The 22,908-nt window shown below is 42.4% G+C and overlaps 1 protein-coding gene and 1 pseudogene across 1 annotated transcript; one reads left to right on the forward strand and one right to left on the reverse strand.

Moving 5' to 3' along the window:
- Window positions 1-2,229: 2,229 nt before the first annotated feature.
- On the reverse strand, window positions 2,230-3,053 carry LOC147456796 (uncharacterized; annotated as a pseudogene).
- Window positions 3,054-18,282: 15,229 nt separating this feature from the next.
- Window positions 18,283-18,726, forward strand: LOC147456797 (uncharacterized). Its single transcript, XM_086513456.1, has one exon. The coding sequence runs from the start codon at window positions 18,283-18,285 to the stop codon at window positions 18,724-18,726; it is 444 nt and encodes a 147-aa protein (XP_086369582.1).
- Window positions 18,727-22,908: the final 4,182 nt, after the last annotated feature.

Genomic DNA, 22,908 nt, shown 5'->3' on the forward strand with positions numbered 1-22,908 from the left:
AAAGTGACATCCATGACATGCCTTTGCAATACTCTTGTTATGAGTTTGGGCACCCTCCAATTGCAGCTGCCCACTACAACAGGAGGGTATGACCTGTTGACTTGCAAGAAGTGGAAAAGTTGAGCTTTGAAACGGAAATTTCCCTTGGAACCGAATGGGCAGCCGATCAAGTTGGGAGTTTATGCCATTCGGCCGGTCAAGTTGGGAGGTTACGGGTTGAAGGGGGTGAATTAAGTCTTAAGTAAGAGGGTTTTTAAGTTTGCAATGGGCGGTTGACTGCATGGTAAAGTAAAGCCTTGCTTTTCTTAATAAAGTGTGTGAATGCATGTGATTAACATTACCGACTAGCCAGCAGGTATGGAGAATGACGTGAGCGAGAGGGAGAGACGTGCACAACGCCTTGTGTGGGCAGTTTCGGCCACTACTGTAGAAGGAATTTTTTTTCACAGCCTCGGGTGACCTCATCCCAAGATAGTTTTGGTGTAGTGCAACACTTTCCTTCCTGTGCACATGAGGTCATTCCCGCAGTAATTTTCCGACATACTCTTCTTGACTTCCTTGATTGGCCACAACAAACCACTTCTCCCAAAATCCGCTCCCAAAACTTATCAAGGTCTTCTTGGCCTCTTTGACCCCTACTCTTTTTCCTCTAGCAAGCCATAATCCGCTTTCTCGAGCCAAGTTACGACTGTCGATCGAGAAAATTATTGAGTAATTTTGCTGATTAATTCTCCGATTAAGCTTTACTTTGTCGTCAAGGATTTTTGATCCAAATTCATAATTACTAATTCTTCAATTCTTGCTATTCCTTTTCCACAATCCACAATAGTTAGCCAATAGATTGAATTTTTAAGCTTGTCATACCAAATTTTGATCGTCAATAAGTGAAAATAATTAGCCAATTTGCCAATTAGCTGTCAGGTTAGCCTTGATATTGCAACTTGGTGCTGCAATTTTGTAATTGGCTCGAACCAGAATCTCTGATACCACAGTTGGGGGAAGAGGGGGAGACCGATTGCTTAAAACTATCCAACCTTGCTCACAGACATCACCATCAACTCAATTAGAAAAATAAATAGATAGCACATAATTAACCATTATGCTAGCTATCCCAATTGCAACTAACCACTACAACAAGAGGGTGCCCATACTCATAACAACTCTTTCTAGGTGAGTCTTTGCATTATAGCAGCCTCACTCAGTACTAGTACATGCTTATAGTACATTATACAATACAACAATATGGCAACTAAAGCTACATGGATTGAACAGAGCTACATGACTTGGACATTATGTAAATTATTTTTTAATTCATCATAAAAAAGAATAAAATAAGAGAGGAAATAAGATGCTATAAACTTTCTTAATTTCATGGTTAGTATATGTGGATAAATTAACCTCCTAAAAGATTACTCAAAATGGAGCTTCTTACATGAGGGGTTGTGTCGTATACGATTCAATTTGTTAATGGGATAAAACAAGAAGTAATTCTTGCATACATGTGGGGCTGAAGGAAGACAAAACATTGAGCCTGTAATGTCATATTTGTTGATGAGCTTGCCAAAATCCTCTCCGCTACTCCATCCAGTTTGCTTTGCTAAAGGAGATAAGACAAAAAGGGTTTCTTGCATACACCATTGAATCAAGACAAAAATTCAGGCTTTACTGACTTCTTTGTTGATGAGCTTGTCAAAATATTCTCAGCTTCTCCATATGGTGCTTGCAGGAAAAAGCATGATATGGCATATCTATGTGTAGTGGTCTTGCAAACCCTCGAGGGAACCTTGCTCCCATAGAATGGAATGCATTCTACCTTGAAATAAGGTATGTTGTGCTTCCCATTCTTTCCTTGCATGCTTGGCTTGTTGAGCATCCACCCTTCGTTGTCGTGCTACTTCCTTCTCAGCAAGTGAGTTCAGTTTTTTCTTCTCCTTTTCCAATCTCGTCTCCTCTTTTACTTTGGAAACTTCTTCTTTCTTAGCATTCTTTGCTCTCATACTTTCAATGTCCTGAGAGGAGGTAAGATTAAGGCTATTGGTGTAGTCTACAAATGCTTCTTGATTTGCTTGCCTGACACACACGTCTCTCATTGGTACATGTAGTATATCAATAATCCTGTTGTGTTCTTCGAATTCCTTTTGTTGTATGGTTAATGATGGAGGTTGATTCTCATCCCCAAACTCTTTCCAAGGTTGCGCTTTTGATGTTGGAGGCATATTTTTTGGTCTATTAGTTGCACTTTTGGTCTTGCTCTGGCTGATAGCGGAGCATCTCCAATGTGTTGGGTGAAAATGTACCCCCATGAGCTTAGATTGCGGCATATTCTCACCTCCACTTTGATGCGATTATGGTCTTGCTTTGGCTGATAGCTGAGCACCTCCAATGTGTTGGTGAAAGTGTCCCCCCATGAGCTCATATTGCTGCATATTCTCACCTCCACTTCGATGCGCTTCTGGTCTTGCTCTTGCTGATAGTTGAGCACCTCCAATGTGTTGGTGAAAGTGTCCCCCCATGAGCTCAGATTGAGGCATATTATCACCTCCACTTTGATGCACTTTTGATCTTTCTCTAGCTGATAGCTGATCACCTCCAATGTGTTGGTGAAAGTGTCCACCCGTGAGCTCAGATTGCGGCATATTCTTGCCTCTGCTTCGATGCGCTTTTGGTCTTTCTCTACCTGATAGCTCAACACCTCCAATATGTTGGTGAAATTGTCCACCCATGAGCTCAGATGGCTTTATTGCTATGGTGACATTTGTTGGAATGTCACCAGCTTGTAGTAATTGAGTGAAGCTTAGGGAATTGTCTAGCTCCTCTTCCAAAGGTATGGTTGCTTCATCTTCTTCTAGGATTTCATTTTCCATGGAGTTTAGGGCAAGAATAGCGTTTTCTTCAATGGTTCCTTGCATGGGTCTGCTAGGAACTTGAGATAAGTCATCATCCATTTCTATTGTTCCCTCTTGCGTAATATTGATGTGATTACATGGCATTCCATCAAACTTTATAGCTAATGCATTAAGTGACCATATACCTGTTGCACAGAACCCAGCCATGATGTTGGCCAGGGTTAAGGATGAGTTTAGAGCTTTTGAGACAATCGAGGCCAACTCTGCCTTGCTAGCATGAGATGAGGCTGTCCTATGCTACCAAATAGCTCTCTCCTTGTGGAAGTGAACCTTCAATGATTTGAAAATAGAAACATCTAGGGGCTGCAACTTATGTGAGGTATGTGTTGGTAACGCTATGATGTCTATGCCTGCTTCGTGTACTTTGGCCACAACCTCCAAGGAGACATGACTCCCATGTCCATCAAGAATGAGTAGATGTCTACTTTGTTTACCCATTTGTTGAGAAATGACATCGTCAAAATGTTGAAGCCAAGCTTGGAAGAGTTCTCATGTCATCCATGTCTTCCTTTGAGCGGCCATTGCTGCCCCATCTTCACAGTGTTGAATGTAATTAATTTGGCTACCCTTAAATGTGTAATATCCTGGAATAGCACTCCCAGCTGCATTGACACAACATAAAATTGTCATCCACTCACGAGAATCGCAAGTGATGCCATAAACAGATTTGGTCCCTCTTCTTGCAAGTATCTTCATTCCTTTGTCTCTAGAACCTTGAAAACCGGTCTCATCTGCATTCCAAATATGTGAGGGAGGTTATATAGTGATTTTGATTATACAACTCGTGAAGGTTTTCATGCAATGTTTTGACTATCTCCGGCCAAAATCTGGTTGCTCTTAAACTGATCCAAGCTTTTAGAGACTCAAAAGACCAGCTTTGGATGTCTTCTTTTGAAACCTTCCCACCACCTTCTTCCACGAATGCCCTTTGTAAATAGTGTTTCACTGGTTTGGCAAATCTTCGCTACTTTTAGCTTCACATCCATGATTGAGACTCCATGCCCAGAATCACACTTCAAAAAGATCCATTGTAGTAATGCTTCCTCCTCTTCCATGGAGAGTACCGTTGATGGTCCTTTCTTCTTTTTCTACGTCCTGCCCTCTTCCCAAAATTGGATATGGTAGCTCTGCTTATGCCAAATTGCATTGAGCATTTGTGTAAGGAGAGCCCATTTTCACGTGCTTGAAGAGCGTTCGCCATATCGTGCAATGTCCATGTTAGGTTTGGACGATTCTTTGGCTTCTTGGGTGTCCTTGGGGTGTCTTCACTTGCTTCCTGGGCTTGTAGGGTGGGGATGGAAATGTTTGGAGTGGTGGATTTTGGAAAAGCCGCTTTGTCTTGGCATGCAAGAGGAGGACTTCTTTTTGCTGCTTTACTGGGTCTTTTTCGTCTGTTTTTATCAATCTACCTAGTCGGTCAAAAACATTGGTGCGTTGATTTGTTGAAGTGTTTTGCCTACTAGCCCTTGTTCTTCTTCCATTGCTTTTTGCCATAGCTAACCTACACATAAAGTAAATGGTTTGAACTTTGAAGAAAGATGTTGGCAGGCATTAACAAGATCTAAACAAGAAAGAGTACTTACCTTGTCCAAGAAAATCACTAATCTTTTTTGTCTTGAAGAAGATATGAATATTGCTTCATGGAGAACTTCCTCTTTGGGTCAGGTGGACCGATTGCTTCTAGACTTGGACTCCTCTTTTGGGGTTGTGAGGTAGAATCAACAAGCTTCGGACTAATGAAAGGATGCTTCTTCCTTTAAATCTTTCATGTAAAGGCAGGCATTCCTATGTAGAAGAAGTGATGTACATAGTAAATGGGGATGCATTTCTATCAAGCAAGCCTTACATTTGCAAGGAGCTACATCATCCATAGGAAATGGCTTGCATATCTTTGGTCAAATTGATGTAAAGAAAGAGGCTTCTGACTCTTTTGCTTCAAGTAGAGGTAGTTGAATACCTTTTTTCTCTAGATTCATGTTGATTCACCTTAGTTTTTGTGGATTCATGTTGATTCACAGTAAGTGTAGACATATGAGAAGTTGCAAAAGGTTGTGCAAGTCTTAGAAAGCATTAAAAATGTGACAAGTATCCTGCTAGTTATGCTTGGAGTGGCCTATGATGGTGCAACTGTAAGTTCACATGAGCTATTGATTTGGCATGAGAAATCTGGACATTGGATTGAACCCTCTGCTTGGTTTTTGTTGGTTGAATGTTGTATTGAATCGCATGTTTGGTAATGACCGGTTGAACTTGTGTTCTGTGTTTTATGAAAAGTTGGAAGCCTTGAAAGAAATGGGGTGCCACATTTGATCATGAGAATTTACTTAATGAGCTGATCGTGTTTGCTTTCATAAATGTTATGAACTGAGAGGAGAGATACGTGTGTATGAGTACTGAGAATCTCTCTCTCTTTTTGTGTGCAGGTGGAGAGCCGATTATGAGACGTGCGAGTGGAAAGACTCAGTGATTTGCCGCGTTGATTTTTTGGCATGCCCAAAGGGCTAAGGCCATAATGATGTGTTCCCTTTTTCCTAATGAAAAAGGAGAGGTTGTTTTAAAAAAATGTATATTTTTTTGATTGGTTGGAAGAGACAGAGAAAACCCTACTATCACTCACCTGAGAAACAAGCTTGTAAAATGAATAGGATATTGAAATTTGTTCAAAAAAGCATAAATTTTTATTGGTTGGGAGAGATGGAAAATATTCATAACAAAGACACAAGCAGTATAGAATACTATAGATTCATATCAGCTCTAAATCATGAAAAGGAATAGGTGCGCCCAATTTTGAAACGGTTACTTTTACGAGAAATGGGAAGGAAGGAAATGAAAGTCCTCTGTGTGTGTGTGTGTGTGTGTGTGTGTGTGTGTGTGTGTGTGTGTGTGTGTGTGTGTGTGTGTGTGTGTGTGTGTGTGTGTGGACAGGTGTAAGCAGGGGAGGCCTCGGTAGTAGGCGAACATTCTGTGTGTGTGTGTGTGTGTGTGTGTGTGTGTGTGTGTGTGTGTGTGTAAGCAGGGGAGGCCTCGATAGTAGGCGACCATTGTGTGTGTGTGTGTGTGTGTGTGTGTGTGTGTGTGTGTTTAGTTTGTGTGCAGAATTGCGAGAGAGTCTAGAGCAAGGGCTCAGCTATCATTTATGCACCTGCTTGTGAGCTTTAGAAAGGACTCCCAACCCACAAAGGGAGAAGTGAGAGACCTCTTTTGTGGTGGGTATATCTGTTGTCTGTGTTTATGGGTAGCTTTGCAATTAGACCCTCTTCGTTCATTTTAAGGCAGGAACAGGTGTTGGCTCCTAAGCGCGCGCGTGCATGCGCACACACACACACACAGTCTCTCTCTTCTCCCTGTGTTTATGTGTTAGTGTGAGTCGCTTGCTGTGCAAGTCGCTCATATGACCATCCTTGCATTCTTGATTTGAAGGCAAGAAGAGGCCTTTAAGCATCATCCTCTACGTGCTGGCTCTTCACTTACCCATTTCTGCAAGAAAGCATGTTTATTCACCTCTCAACAAGAAAAGGCTGATGTATGTGGTTTTGTGGCTAGTTAAGGAACAAGAAGCCACAAAGAGCAATGCATGATATTTTCCATTCAAGGGCACGACATTCTCTCCCCTTTGCACCTTATCTTATGTTTCTTTCTTCTATTGGTCTCCTCATTCAACGGCACCACATCCTTTCCCCTGTGTACCTTATCTTATGTTTCTTTCTTCTATTACTCTCCTTCTACCAGCAATTCATTGGAGTTCTGCTACTTGCAAGGCCGTTTGACATCCTCCATCATGCCCATTTAGTCTTGGTGCACAAGATGGGAAGGCTCGTCTCTTGACGCTCACATGTGTTAAATTTCACAAGTTGCAATGGCTAGGGAAGTCTTGTACAGGGGATCCTTTCATTTGGACAACGATTCAAAGGGAATATATGGAGAACTTATTTGAGCTGAATCAATATTCTGTTACACGAAAAGGAAGCATCATTTTCCCACGTGGACTAAGCACTACACTCTTTAGTGTACTCAATGTATTTCTCATTGAAGCTATTGATGTTGAGGTAAATGTAGCATTACGATGATCTTACAGCGTGATCTCTCACTTTTGAAATTACTATCACTAGGCATTTATGAAAATGGAGATTTTGTGATTTTTGTTGAGTGCAGGTCTTGTGATTTTATCACTTGTTTAACTACTATTTGAACATACTCATATTATCTTAAGGGTATTGATGTCTCTAAAAAATGTCTCTCTTTTGGGGCCCGGCCACCTTCTTGCTCCTCTGCCCTAAAAGAAGGTGTCAATGCTCTAGAGTTGGGAAACCTTGAAAAAGTTCACCTTTTACCATGCAAAGTAGAGAATCCCAAGGCTCCAAAACCATTCTTACTATAGTGGGGGGAGCCAATTGCACCTCCTCTTTGAGGTGGAGTTGCTCTACCCCCCCCCTCCCCCTTCTTGTGAACATCACAAGTTACAACATGTAGTTATTTTTGGCCTGCCCAAAGGGCAAAGGCTATAGAGATGCCTTCTCTTTTTGCTGACTAAAATAGAAAAAATGTTGAGTTGTATTTTCAAGCTTTTTTTGATAGGTCAAATATGCTGATTGGCTGAAATGAGATAGTGGGTACTCATTTAAATGAAAAGTGTGTAAATCTAATGATGAATCTGTCTTTAGTTTTACAATATGAAATGAATGCTCATTTACCAAGGAAAAGATTTTTGGCTGCCTTTGAAAGCATGGAACGTTGAACTTAGAGGTTAAATGATAAAGGCTCGGCATGGGTGGCTCCACAAATCCCAAGAGGCACATTTTCATTTTGAGACTATAGATTTTTGGCATATGGAAGGCCATATGTTGCAACACCTAGGCTCGTCGATTCTTTGGCCGGATGAGTGTCACGTTTCAAGGGTTTGCTAAAGCATTCTTTCCAAAGTTTTGTGAGTCCTTTTTACCCTACTCTCGATAGAGGAGATGGCGCACTGCAGTTTTTGTTGTTTGCTCCTGGCAGAGGAAGTGACGCATGTAGTTGAGGTTGGTGTGGCTGTAGCCCTGCGGAGGCGTGTGCTTTGCAAACTTCAGCGTGTTGCTTTTGGAAGAGGAGGCGATGCAATCCTGCGCTTGTAACTCTTATGGCGGCATGTACTTTGCAAACTTCAACGTGCTGCTTCTGGCAGAGGAAGAAATGCATGGAGGGCATCTTATTGTGGCTGTAGTCCTACGGTGGCCTTTTGAGGCGTACGGTGCATCACGTCATGCTGGGAGCGGCGAGCTGTTGTTTGTCCAATCATGCTAGTGGCCGACAACAAGGTCTTTGGAAAGCAGTCGAAATATACTGCACTATCTTGTTTGGAGGCTTCTCTGCAAGCTCCGACACAAATGTCTCCACATGGTTCTTGTATCTTATCTAGAAGGCACAAATGAGGTATATTGTAATGTGTAAAATGCATTGTCTAGCTTCAAGCTCTCCTTGAAAAGATATCCGCCCTTGTCTCAGCTGGTTGTGATCTTTCTAAGGATGTTGAATGAAACATTTTGTTCTTCTTCTGTAAATGTGCCAGCAAGTCATCTTTCTTTTAGCAAATTATGAGCTTGAGGTGTTGTTGTGTGGTGAAAGATTGTCTCTGTGGTCTAGAATTTCTCTTGAGAATGCAGGTCAGATTTGAAGTGCCTCTTGGCATCATAAAGTTGAACGTTGCTGAAACATCCACCGTGGCTTGTGCGGGCTTGAAGCCTTGTAAGAAGCTATTGTAGTTTCATCTCAGAGCTTGGCAGTTGTTTGGAGCTCCTCTACCATCATGGTGTCTTGTGGTGGCAATGCTACTGTCAAGAGTAGTGCAAGTAATGGCTCACCCACTGATGGTGAGAGTATTGACTTCTCCAGAGGTTCACTTTGTTGGCCTTTTGCCAGATTCTTGTCATGCTCGACTGTGTGCTGAAATCAATTTTGCTATTTGTCTGATCGGGGGGTCTCGTCTGCGGTGTCGGCCTGGTGCATGCCAAAGTTGCATTTTTGTGTTGCTGTTGGTGGTTTCTTTCCCCCATGTATGTGATGTGTCTGGGAATGCTACCCTGGTCACTTACTTGATGTTTGCGTAGGTTGTCGTTGACACGTGTTTTTTGTTCACTTGTGATACTTGAGAGTGTACACTGGCTAAACTGGTTGTTTCTCCATTGGGGACCAGCATTGGCATAATTTGACAGGGTTTGTGAGCTGTATTATGCTTTTGTGAATGCTCATTGTAGTCTTGCAATGTTGTTTTTGTACCAAAAAAGTTCCCTTTTTTTTTTGAACTGAGGCGTATAGGTTGCGTTCTTGGTTTGGTGGGTGCAATGATCGCGTGTTGTTCGTGTCGAAAAAGTGACGTGTTCACCAGTTGTGTTATGGCTATGTGCCTTTGAGTGGGCATGCTTTGCTTGTAGTTGTGGGCAGTGTCTTTTGCTAAACTGATCGTGTTTTCGCCATCCAATGCTGCCTGCCAACTCATTGAGCTAAGTGCAGCATCCAATATTGTGTGCCCAAGTTCACGAGGTTGCATGATTGATGCAAACTGGTTCTTCTAGTCGATCGTCATCTGCCTTGCAGATTCCAGTTGCCGCCTGGGCGTGAAGTGCATGTGATTTGTCGTGGGGATCACTCATTCTTGTCGATGCTTGTTGTTGATGTGTTTTGGTTGTGCTTCCATTTCCTTGCTTCCACAACAGGCAGGTAGCCAGTCCCCTCGGGTTTTGTTCATTGGGAATCTCATCCTGGCCTCCCAAAGCGACGCCAGAAGCCATGTCCCATGCTTTCGAGCGTTTTGCTTGCATGGCCCGATTTTCTTCGGTGTTGGTGAGTGTGATGGTCATTTCTATGTTGTCTTTGGCTTGCTCGGTTGGTGAATGTTTTGCTTGAGTTGTGGCTTCATCTTCTTGTTCTCTTGTAGAGCTGCGCAAACTCGTTGAGCCTCCTCCTTGCCCTGCAAACAAGCGTGCAAGGCACCCGGTGTCAGAGAGTTTGTTGAGTCGTCCCTAAGCCCGCACTCCAGACAAGGTGTAGTCAGGAAGAGGTTTAGGCGCTCCTTGTTTGAGGAAAGCCCTGCTAGCCATTCTACTGCTAGCACGTGTATGCTGGCCACGCATGTATGGCCATCATACACGTGTTCTTTGTCGGGCATACTTGACGAGTCTTATGTTGTGGTCTGTTGCAGTGCGCTCTTCAATATGCAACCACAAAGATCGATTGGTGATACCGAGAAAAAGAACTTCAATTCCCTTGTAAGAGATTACCGCCACAAAGATACCTTAGAGGTGCAATTTCCATTTTTGTATCTATACTTTTTTAGTCAGAAAATTGCAGCCAATATTTATCCCATTTCGAATGTTTGGATATCACAATCTATTATCTGACATGTCTTGGCATTATCCAATTCGCTAAAGTATGGTGATTGATCACACTTGAGAGAGAGAGAGAGAGAGAGAGAGAGAGAGAGAGAGAGAGAGAGAGAGAGAGAGAGAGAGAGAGAGAGAGAGAGAGAGAGAGAGAGAGAGAGAGAGATTGGCTTTACATTGGGGGGCACAAGAAGGGAGAGGAGGAATTGAAGCATCATGGAGCCCCTGTGCTTGCAGGAGAGCATGTAGCTAGGCACGCAACTAGCTGTGGAGAGAACAGAGTAGCTCACTCTGCAAGGGGCCAGGCCAATGTTGCTGTTGCTCATCATGAAGGCCCTCTGGAGAAGGTGAAGAACAAGATCAAAGGGTAGAAATATATGCATGAAGGGGGGCGTCATAGTGACGATGAAGGCAGAAATAGCTTCAGCAGTGAGAGCGACGGCGAGGGCGGTTGTAGGAAGAAAAAACATGGACAGTGACGGACTCTTCTAAGTTCTAGGTAAACAAAGCCGGCCTCCTGCACAATCGATAACCACATCAGAAGAGCTTTTACTTAGGCTTGATTACATGCAAAGTTATCTAGTTTTGATGTAACATAGGCAGAGCCTAGAGGTTCATTTTTTCTGAATGCTCCCAATGATTGATAATCAACATTTGCAATTGTGTGTGTGTGTGTGTGTGTGTGTGTATGTGAGAGTGTGTGTGTGTGTGTGTGTGTGTGTAAGAGAGAGAGAGAGAGAGAGAGAGAGAGAGAGCCCGGCATAGGATGCTTCTCCCACACTTTTTGCATCCCTCGACATAGGAAAAGATGTGTACCTTCCTTTGTCTTCACCTCACACCCACTACAAGAGGCTATTCATATTAGCGACGCTCAAAAAAAAAATTCCCTGCGTCGCTATGAGCGTCGCAAATTTACAAGTAAATTTGCGACGCTCATAGCGACGACGGCTGGGCTAAAAAAATAACAGAGAGCGCTAAAAAACTCAGATCTCAGATCTGAGTTTTTCGGCGCCCTCAAGCAAGGAGTAGGTAACGCTCTCCCTCTCTCTCTCTCTCTCTCTCTCTCTCTCTCTTTCTTCTCCACACACACACACACACAAGGAGAGGAAGGAGAGCCAGGTATGCTCCTTCCCTCTCCTCACTCTCATGTTCCCTTCCCCTCTTTCTCTCTCCCTCTCTCTCTCTCTCTCTCACACACACACACACACATAGTGTTTTTGAGAGAGAGAGAGAGAGAGAGAGAGAGAGAGAGAGAGAGAAAGAGTACAAACATAAACAAAAACGCACACACACATACATAAACAAAGAATGCACACACACATTGAGAGAGGAAAAGAGAGAGAGAGCATGCATAAACAAAAAACGCACACATTGAGAGAGGAAGAGAGAGAGAGAGAGAGAGAGAGAGAGAGAGAGAGAACATGCATAATAAAAAAACGCACACATTGAGAGAGGAAAAGAGAGAGAAAACATGCATAAACAAAAAAACGCACACACATTGAGAGAGAAAGAGAGAGAAACTAATTTAACGTCGTAGGAAACTAATTAAAATTAAAAGACCTAAAGATCTAGCCGACGAGGAGTTGAACTCAAGACCTATTATTCAAGAGGGAAATGGCATAACCAATCTATCATACTTGGCATGGGTGATAGAAAGGTTATACCATTTATCTCTTTTTATTGGCACACACATCCACACACGTGCACACACACAAGAAGAAGAAGAGAGTTATAACGTCGTAGGAAACTATCCTAAAAGACGTTAAAGATTAGGTTAGATGTAGACTTACGTTAAATTAGATTTAGGTTTATTTAAGTTAAATTAAATTAGATTTAGGTTTATTTTTAGTTAGATTTACGTTTATTTATGCTAGATTTAGATTTACGTTATATTATATTAGATTTAAGTCTCCATAGACTGCGATGCCTGCATGAAGCGGGTGAAGAAAGCCCTCAATGGAATATAGGGTATTGCTGCCTTCACTCATGGTGGGCTCCTTCGATCCTAAAGTACTGGTAAATGTCTTCAGAAGATAGGGAAGAAGGTGGATCTTCAGGGCGGCAAGAGTCACTACATCCCCAACAATGACCATCTAGACAACCTCTAGTCATTCAACAACAACTTCAAAGTTAGTAACAAGAGCAAGAACGGTCCAAAGGGCCAATTGCTGTCGTCAGATGTGGATGGAGATGAGGTAGCGTCACCGTCGGAAGTTAACTCTCACATCTTTAGTGATGAGAATGCCAACTCTTGCCGAGTTATGTGAAAAATTATGTGTTAAATCAGTTTTAAGGTTCTTATAATCCATGTTAGTTTAGTTCTTTGTTTTTAATATAACATAATTTACGTTAGATTTAGATTTATGTTATATTAGATTAGAATTAGGTTTATTTAGGTTTACCCACACACACACACACACACACACACACAAGAAGAAGAGAGTTTTAACGTCGTAGGAAACTATCCCAAAAGACGTTAAAGATTAGGTTAGATGTAGACTTACGTTAAATTAGATTTAGGTTTATTTTTAGTTAGATTTACGTTTATTTAGATTTACGCTTATTTACGTTAGATCGAGTCCATGCAAGAATTACTTACGGTTTAGGGTTTAGAGTTAGACGAACAGTGAAAAGATCTACTGTGAAAAGATATTAAGATACTGTGAAGTGCTACAGCTAGAGAAGAGGCAAAGGGGTTTTGTCCACTACATGCAGTATCATGTAGACGTGGGTCTGTAGATTTCTTGTACCCACGGTTCTGGAGAGCCTACCAACATTCATGAGCTTAAGATGGTTGCACAACCAATTGAAAAGCGCACAACAATGCGGTGACGAAGTGACTAAGGAAGAGTGGGAGTACTCTCGGGGTTGCGCGACCAAGGTAAGTTTGCAATGTACGACTAGCTAGTGACTTTATTTCTAAACGTTTGAACGGCCACTCATAATCTATGTTCGTTGTAGTATAAGTCATACACAGCAGCATGGTGTAAAGGTCGACATTTTAGGGTGGAACGGATCGACAAAAAGCTTTTTACTCAAGATTGTGGAATCATGGCAAAATTTCGTTTTACTCAAGATTGTGGAATCATGGAACAGTCAGCCATGCAAAACCTGGCGTAGATGGCGATGCTGTGGCTGGTGTGGGGGCGGGCAAAGAAGGGGAGGGTAAAGAGCCTCGTCGAACACAAGGCGGTGTGGAGGCATCGGCGACGGAATCGCCAAAACAACCGCCACCGCCACCACTAGAGCGCCGGTGTCTAGACGAGTGTGAAGCTCGTCTCGTCAACGCCGAAGCTTCGGAGCGCGCCGAATGCTCCGAAAGAGAGGGAGATGCGGATGGAGTAGGAACGCGCGATGATGCGCCAGAGCGATGACGCTCCACGTACCACTGTCTCTGCTGCGGTGACAAAGAAGAAAGAAACTCCTCATCATCCATACCTGCATTAAACACACGAATATTTAAACTTAATATTGAATGAATAGAGTAGACAATGACGCAAAGACCATTAAATACAATGACGTAATGACGCATATAAATACAATGACGCAATGAATTGAGTGATAGAAGAGGCAAGTCGAAAACTCAGAATTTTCAATCAAAAGATGTGAGCGCGAGTAGAAAAGAGCGTTATACACCATGGAAGGTACTTAGAGAGCCAGAGCTTTTACAACACGGAGCAAAATTGTTCAAATACAATATTTGTGGATTTAAGAGATCTCTCTCTCATCCTCACATAACTCAGCATAACTTCCTATATCTATATAGAGCTCTCCGTTTAAACACATATCCTCTGTTTCATTTTGTAGCTCCTCTGCATGCGCCCCATATAGAGTAGTAGCATCTTGATGCTCGTCTGGCACCACCGTAGCGGCTTCTGATTGAGCATCTTCTCTGATCTCCTCCATTGATGCCGTTGTGATTGGCACATGGTAGCCTTCATACGTCCTTGCACTACGAGGGGCTACCTCTATGACGTACCACTAGTTTGATGTAGACTTTGTAGGATGAAATATTACCTGCCAGAGCCACATAACTTACATGAGAGCTTTCAAGCACATAACTTGTAAAAGGAGGATGTTAACTATTTACATACTTACTTGTTCACAATGCTCGGGTAGTACGAAAGTGTCTCTTAGGTCAGTCCATTTCTTAGTAGAATCCACCTCAAGAAAACCAGACTCTCCTCTACGCACAGTAGCGTTGCGACCCTCCATGATTATCTTGAACCATTGCACGTCAAACAAGTCGACAAAAAATCCTCTGTAATCGATCCTCAAAATCTCTTGTAGCGTGCCGAAGTAAGTGAGTTCCGCCACCACAGGATCTGCATCAGAGGAACGTCGTCGACTAGACTACACACCTCTACCTACTCCGCCAGGAGCCACCCCACTCGACACTCCTCGCTTCGGGGCCCAGACGCCGGTGGAGACACCTGACGTCCGTACCCCCATCGACACGCCGCTAGAGACCCCTGCCGAGACACCCAGGTTCACGCGTCACCGGCCAGAGGGCTTGCCTTACTCCGTCGACTTCAGCGGCGGCATCATCATGGATGATGACGGCAAGAAGGTGATCTCGCGCATGCGTGGTCTTTGCTCTCAGCTGTTTAGACACTACATACTAAACAAATGGAGTGAAGTACCAAGTGATTTAAAAAACAGAGTCATCAGCATACTTCATGATGAGTTTCCCGTTCCAACACGGGATCAGCGCTTCAATGAAGACCTGATGAAGATTCGAATGCGCGAATACTGCAAACACAAGCGTTCCGAAGTGCAAAAGGCAATCAAGCATGGGTGGAACAGGCCAGATTGGCTGGCCAAAGAAGATTGGAAGAATGCGAAGAAAGAAGCGCGCGAGAATCCTGACAAGTGGAAGCAACAAAAGGATGCAGCCAGAGCGCGAGTAGAGGCAGGGAGCTCGCACCACTTGGGGAGCGGTGGATGGGCATCATTTGAGGCCGATTTTGTAAGTGTTTTCGCATTTCTCTTTATGTTCGATAGTTTAGGGTTTATGAGTTTTTTTAATTCTAACATAATGAAATCTTTGTATGTTTTGACGTGATCCCACACCGTACGAGCGCGAGTACGCAAGCAGGAAGGGCTTATACGTCTTGATGGACATTCTCAGTTCTCGCGGCGGCATGGTTAGTATTAGGGTTTACTCTTTTCTATTTTTTGTATTGTTTTATAAATGTCGTTATATGTTTATACTTACTGAAAGCTGTCTTATTGTCTTTTTTTGCAGAATCCGACAGATACGCCGCTTGGACGCAATGAGACGTCTGACTAGACGACGTCAGTTTAGCCGTAGCTAGATAGCATTAGTTTAGGGTTTCTCATAGCTTATGTATCATGAGACGGATTTTATACGTCTTTTTGAACCATGTATATTATTACATTTGTCACCGCAGTTCATTTTGCCAATCAATTCTTTATGCCTATGATGTTGTACAATTGTCATTATTACATTTGTCAATCAATTCATTTTGCCTATGATGTGTACAATTGTCAATTTTACGCTTGTCAATTTTGCAAACAATGCGTCTTGTGGGTGACTATTTTGGGTCTATTATCTACCCTTGCACTTTTTTTAAAAAGTGAATCAAGTACAATATGGTTGATGGGTGGCAGGGCATTCAATGCCCTGTCACCAAAAAAAAATTCTCTCGGGCGTCGCTATAACCATCGCTATTTATGGCTCTGGAGCGTCGCTATAGACTTCTGTGTAAACGTCGCTATAATCGTCGCTATGAGCGTCTCTATATAGCGACGCTTATAGCGACGCTCTCGTAGCGACGGTTTTAGCGACACCGGGGGTTATAAAAACCCAGTGTATTTCCGTCGCTAACAGCGTCACAAGAGCACACAACCTCTTGTAGTGACCTTCCTCAATCTTCTCTTGTGCTTCATGTGCCAAGCATCACACACACAAGATATCGGCACTTAACTTCATCCGTAGACACTTTCAATACAAGTTTTGATGTCTCCTACTTAAATGAACTGGACCACAGCAAAACGGCATAAGCTCCGCATTGCGAGGCTGCTTCCATTCGTAGCTCACCCATCATGCTTTGTTAAGCATTCATGGACAATCTCTCATTCTCACTACACCTTCACCTAATGTGTGAAACAAAAAAAGAAAAATATAGGGAAAATTACCAAAATACCCCTTTAATTTGTGGAAATTCCCAAGTACTTCTCAAATTTCAAAATTTCCCGAAATGCTCTTGTATCTTTTTTGGTTAGATTGTTCAAGATTTTCTAATCTTTTTCCTTTTTGACAAATGAGATTTGTTTTTGAGTGCTTGCCAATGCTAGGGATGTAATTTGCCACAAATTACCTCCAAAAAAGGGCAATTTATAACAAAAAATAATGAAGCAATTCATCTCCAAAGCCTACATAGCCAACTCAAACTCTAGATATGCATCTTGATTTGATAGACAATCATTGTTCTTATGAAAAGCTACAAAAAGATTTATATTTGGAGAAATTTGATCTCACAACTAGGTGTATCTTGGAAATTCCGGAAAATTTTAAGAGCATTTCCGGAATTAATGGCAAAATATCAAGGGTACTTTGGGTATTTTTAAAATTTGCGGGGTGTTTAGGGAATTTTAACAAATTTAGGGGTATTTTGGTAATTTTTCCAAATCTCTCTCTCACACACACACACATATGAGAACACACCTCATCTCACTTTCCCTCTCGTTTGTTTTCTATTTTGTCAAACATTAGTCTATACGAAGATATAAAGAGATTATGATAATGGTACTCTCTCTCTCTCTCTCTCTCTCTCTCTCTCACATATATGAGAACACACCTCATCTCACTTTCCCTCTCGTTTGTTTTCTATTTTGTCAAACATTAGTCTATACGAAGATATAAAGAGATTATGATAATGGTACTCTTTTATTTTCTAAGTTCAGCCGCATCGTCAAACACAAAAAATTTGTACTTGATTTTATGTAGATATATTTTACCAATGGCAGGCCTTGTGATTTTATCACTTGTGGTAGCGAAAGGGGTGAGTTTGGTATCATTGACGAGGCTCAATTTTGACGTGTGACGACACAAGGGCACAGTGATGCGGGCCAAATAACTGAAAGCCAAATCATTGAAAACTACCGCGTGTGAATATTGCCTTAATTTGCCCGTGTGATGTAGTGATGAGGGAAGTAAACCAGTGCGTCATAATTACTTGGTGGTGCTTCTCGGGAGCAGGATGTAGCAGTTACGTCGGGCTCGCCGTCGAGCTCTCTGCAGTGAGGCGGGCTGGCGTGATCCTCTCGTGAATTGTGGTAACGGGTTCAAGAAATTGTGTATCATATTGCGGATCCCAAGATTCTCTTTGTAATAATCCATATGGTATATGAAGGTACGCTCGTATAGAATCTGCATTTGCTATTGAGGGTTCATACGTTTCCTCATCAGCGCGCCATGCCAAAGCCGACGTTAGACCAACGTTTGGAATGGTTGCATACATCAATTGAGAGCCACTTTTAGCATCTAAAACGTTCGGACGTACGTGGTTGGCGAGCGCAAGGACGGCTCCTGTTAGGCAAAATGGAGGGAGTTGCCCGCGAGTTGGAGTCCATCGAAGCGAATGTGAGCATGATTAGAGTTGCAGGTGGGTAAATTATAAGTGGAATATGATCAGCGCCTCAAATTAGTGATCATATATTTAAGCACAAACAGAGTCGATGTTGCTTATAAAGTGAATGTATGGTGCATGTGGAAGTGCTGCTGCTGCAGGAGGTGCCACGCTGGCGTTACTGGGGCTTCTACTACGCAATTTCACATTCGGGATACTGATCAGCGTCCCACTGCTGGAGGGCGGAGTGCTGTTGAGTGCTGCTGGTGGCTTCACCATCACAGGTGGAGAGCTAGTGAAGAAGTTTGTGTGCAAGGCGCACGCAATAGCTTGCACAGCCATTTCCGTGTCTTCAAAGAGAGCTCACATGATGTGCAGTTCACGTTGGATGATCTCTTAGCACTCTTGCAGCGCCTGGTATGGGTCATGAAGCTGAGGCCGGAAGTTGGAGTGGTGCGAAACTCGCACCTTGACTTGATTAACAGATTGAAGGGGCAGTTTGAGGATGGATTTAAATTAAGGGATGAAGACTGTGAGCTGGTCAGTTTCTTGGTAGCAGCTGCTGCTCGAATGCCCATCATCCTCCGCATGATGCTCAGCAGCACTCTTTTCATGGTGAGTGATAGCCTTACAAGCGAAGCGTTTGGCAGCTTCAACTTAGGCAGCTTGTTCATGGTACACCGTGGCGTCCTGCTTCTTAGCATGGGTTGCGGCGTGTGGGACATTGTGCACGGTTTGAAGAAGATGCAGCAGGGCTGCTGGCATGCTGCCAACGTTCGAGGAACTATCCGACGCATGCAGGCTTCTATCGCCCTCCTCGAAGAATCTCTGCTGTCACCAGTCAGCCTCAGCGTAGGACATGAGTACTGATCCAGGGCCCCACAAGGAATTTTTAACATGTTACCATATAGAAATTTTGATCTTGTTCATGCTATTTCCTAGATGGAAGTAGCAAATCATAGCTTTTATGCTGGATGGAATTGGCAATTGCCTAAGCTTGTAGTGGAATTGCTAGATAGAACTAGCAAAACAATAGTTTTTGTGGATTTTCTATATAGTAAGTTCATAACGACTAGATAGAACTAGCAATTATACAATGCCTATGCATTTCTTATCTAGTAACTAAGAGGAGTTGCTAATTGAAAGTAGCAAATGCTAACTCCAATGCAATAATCATATAGCAATTTTGACTTTCAACGCTTGCTATATAGTACCTAATATCTTACGGCATGGGGAGCTCTTCAAAAAGTCCATTCATTCTTTATAGTCACCCTTGAAGAAATTGGCTTTGATCTATTTTCCCTACAGTAACCATATGAGAAAATCCTCAAAAGCTCCATAGATTCTATAACTCACCATATAAGAAATGGGCTTTGACGTATTTTTCTTACAGAAATCATGTATTCTTTAAAATTTGTTTAAATCCTAAGTTTCATTTGAGGATTTCATGGTTTCTCCTTATGTGAAATCGTAGCACAACTCTCTTTCATCATCTTAAACAAAATTTACTTTATTATTATTGTTGAACTTGCAATATCAAGTACTACAATGTTTTCTTGTAACAAAGGAAACTCATAATAATTTAATAATCTTTATGTCTGGAGTTGAATGCTATAATTTATAATTATTTCTCACTTTGACTATATAGGTTTTTGAAAGGAACGTAAAAATGGTGTAAACCGACCAAACAGATCACCAAGTAGGTAGAGGATGATTGGCCTTAAAACCCGCACCCCTTGCAATCTATTTATATTTTTTCATAACTCACACTAAGTGCATCAAGTGCAAGAGCTCCTTAGAACAAAGCCCATTTAACCCTAAGTGTCACTCATTCTTTTCCACTAACCTTGTGTCTCTCCATAAAGCTAGGGCCTAACTTAAGCATCAACTTGAAAATTCAACTAGTTTTTTGAATGCAAGGTCTTTCTTTTTATCCATCTCGTGCGCGCGCACACACACATATATAACAAATGCTTTTGGTGCTTTTTAAAATTTCTTTTGGTGATATCATCATTGATGCCATCATCCAATGACCTAGTCCCTCTTTTGAAAAATCAAAGTATCCTTGACTGGCATAAAATCAATCAACCAAACCTTCTAGCAATGGTTCTAGGAACTATCACAATGCAATAAGAAAGAGAAAAAGGATGAAAAAAACCAATCTAAATGCATCTCCTTTGCACTTTGAATAGGAATTTTTTTTCTTGTCTAATATACACTTAAGGCACTCTATAAAATAGGCGTACATTACAGATCCTTATTATGTCTCATGCTCATATGGGAAGAAAATCAACATTTACTCCACACATACAAAATCAAGGACACTCTTAGATCCTAACCCTATTTCAATTGTATATTAAGTACTGTCTCATCTACAAAGAATGGAATTGTTTGTGTAGTCACATACTTAATGTTAAGAATAAACATTCTAGTCCCTATTGGGTCTACACCCATCTTATTAGTAGGAATCTTTCCAGATTCCTACTAATTCCCAGAGCTCGTTACACGCATCGCCCCCAAACGTCTTTCCTGGCTGTCAGCTACGTGTGTTCCCTCTCTCTCCACAGACGCCATGTCTTTTTGGCACACCTACTCCCTCTCCTGCTCCAACAGCAACGACGGCCCCCGCCCCTCAACATCATCAGCGCGTCAAAACAATCTCTCTCTCTCTCTCTCTCTCTCTCTCTCTCTCTCTCTCTCTCTCTCTCTCTCTCTCTCTCCCTCCATATTCGCCTTGGGGTTCAACCCTCGTCATCGACACGTTATCATGTCCCATATCTTCCCTCGCTCCATGGCCATGCCTATAACGTTGGCTTTGCCATGCCTTGCTACTGCAAACTTCAAGGGAGCACTCAATGCTGTCACAACAACAACAACAACAATCAATCAATCCAAGGAGAAGGGAGTTTACAAAGTTAAAAAGAAACTCTCTCTTGAAGAGCTAGAAGCTTTTTGTAAGGACCATTCTTTAAGTGTGGGGAGCAAGGACATGGCTATCGTTCTTGCCCCAAAATAAATGCCCGCAATGAGACTCCTAGAGCTTCCATGATCAAAGCTCCAAAAGAGGATGCTCATTACAAAGGATCACCTCTCTCCTATGCTTGGGGAAAGGTAAGGGAGCATGATGCCTTTATCCCATTTGACCCTGGCTCTACTCACAATTTCATATCCCGAAGTTGGCCACCAAATTAGGCATTCAAGCTCATGAGATGGGAGTTGTTGTTGTAGCCGATGGAGCCTTCAAGGGGCAAGAAGCTGCAATTATTCCCTTGATATTGAGGCTTCATGTCCAAGGATATGTTGACAATTTTTTACCAAATAAGCACTTTTGAATTAAGTAGGAAGCAATTGATTACATCGACTTACCCAAGGAAGGGGTAAAAGCAATAATTACAAGGACTGTAATATTCATAAGCACTTGCAAGTGCAAACCATAGAAAGATATTACGAATTATCAATCTTTGCTTGAAGGCGAGCCACAAAGGCCCTGGATTCTTCAAACTTCCTTGCAAACTCATGGATCTCTTCTAACTTGCCCTTTCGGGATGATTTTGAATCCCTTTTTCTTCATCCATTCAGGAATGGGAGATACATAGTCTCTAACACCTGTTTTGGAGTGGATAATCTTGGAACCTGAAGCTGAGCAAAAAATGCTCAGAGCCTTCGAGAAGTTTCTGAGTGAGCAGTCTTCATTCTTCAGCAACCCATTTGTGTTGTCTGTAAACTGGGAGAGGCATTGTTGCTTGTTGGAATTAGGAAGAGAAATTCCTTGGATAAGTTTCTGTTCCATCCAACCCTTTATCAAACAGTTCAGCCCATCCCCAGCTATTGCAAACAAAAGAGGGGCGAGAGGGCATCCTTGCCTGACTAACCTATTCAATTCAAAAGCTTCAGAGAGGATGCCAATGATTGCAACTTTGGCATGGGCATTCCCCAAGAGGGTTTGGACTGCTTAACTACTTCTTCCCACAAACTTGTAATAGACAGGGAGTTAGAAAATCCTTAAAGCATTGAAAAATTCTGTAGGTAATCCATCCAAACCAAGGGTTTGATTGGGTTTAAGAGCCTCAATGGCTGAGAAGAGATCTGCTTCACTAATGGGGGAGTCAATTAGAAGAGTGTCTTCCTCTAGGATGACCTTCTTCCTGTAAGCCCAAACGATGGCCCTATTGGCTGTAACTTCCTCAATGATGATCTCTTTGGGGCTGAAGAGTTTTTGAAAGTGTTCCTTGACAAATTGGAGGTTATCTTCTTCAGAGCAGGTTGTTCCTGATTCTGTGAACAGTCTCGAAACTCGCTCTCTGGACTTATTTACTGCCAGATTCCAACCTTTAGCTGGTGTGTTACCTTGGGAGAAGGCCTCTGACCAGATTGAGGTGATTCCTTCTTGAACTTTAGGTCTTGAGAATAGAGCTGGATCTGTATGGAACCAATTATTTCTCAATTTGTTGGCTTTGTCATCAAGAGTGATCACTAGGGGATAGTGATCCGAAGTGCATGAGGTAAATTTAGGTTTGGCTTTGATTCTGTTGAACATCTTGGCCACTTGCATGGATAAGTAGCATCTATCCAATCTAGCCTTCCTAGCTAGATGATCTCTACTGTAGTTTTGCCATGTGAATTCACCTTTTGTCCCTATGTCCCAAAGGTCATGAGCTTCCTTGCAGTCGTTCCAACATTATTTCTCTTGACCTTGCACAACTTGACCAAGTTTGATGAACCTGTCTTCCACAAAATCCACCATGTTAAAATCACCTACAAGGATTACTGTTCCTTAGACTGAGGCAATTGCTTCCCAAATCTGAGCTCTATTGGTAGAGCTTCCTCCTGCATAGACTGAGATCAAAACGTAGTTGAGGGGCCGGATGAGGAAGGAGTATGGAACACCAGTATTGCGACCTACACACCGTGCTAAGTTGGGTGGCGAGTTTTTTCTTGAGACCGATGGATGAGCCGCCTGAACGTCTAGCATGGGAAGAGGTAATATAGACAAACTCAGGGTTAACTTCCTTCAGTCTCCTGGCCAGGTCATCGCCATCAACTTTGATTTCT

Source organism: Adiantum capillus-veneris, chromosome 5 (assembly GCF_014529385.1).
Source record: "Adiantum capillus-veneris isolate H3 chromosome 5, ASM1452938v2, whole genome shotgun sequence".
In the NCBI taxonomy this organism is placed as follows: domain Eukaryota; kingdom Viridiplantae; phylum Streptophyta; class Polypodiopsida; order Polypodiales; family Pteridaceae; genus Adiantum; species Adiantum capillus-veneris.

Coding starts and splice junctions, on each gene's coding strand:
- LOC147456797 (XM_086513456.1), top strand. CDS start 18,283: ATGAAGCTGAGGCCGGAAGTTGGAGTGGTGCGAAACTCGCACCTTGAC.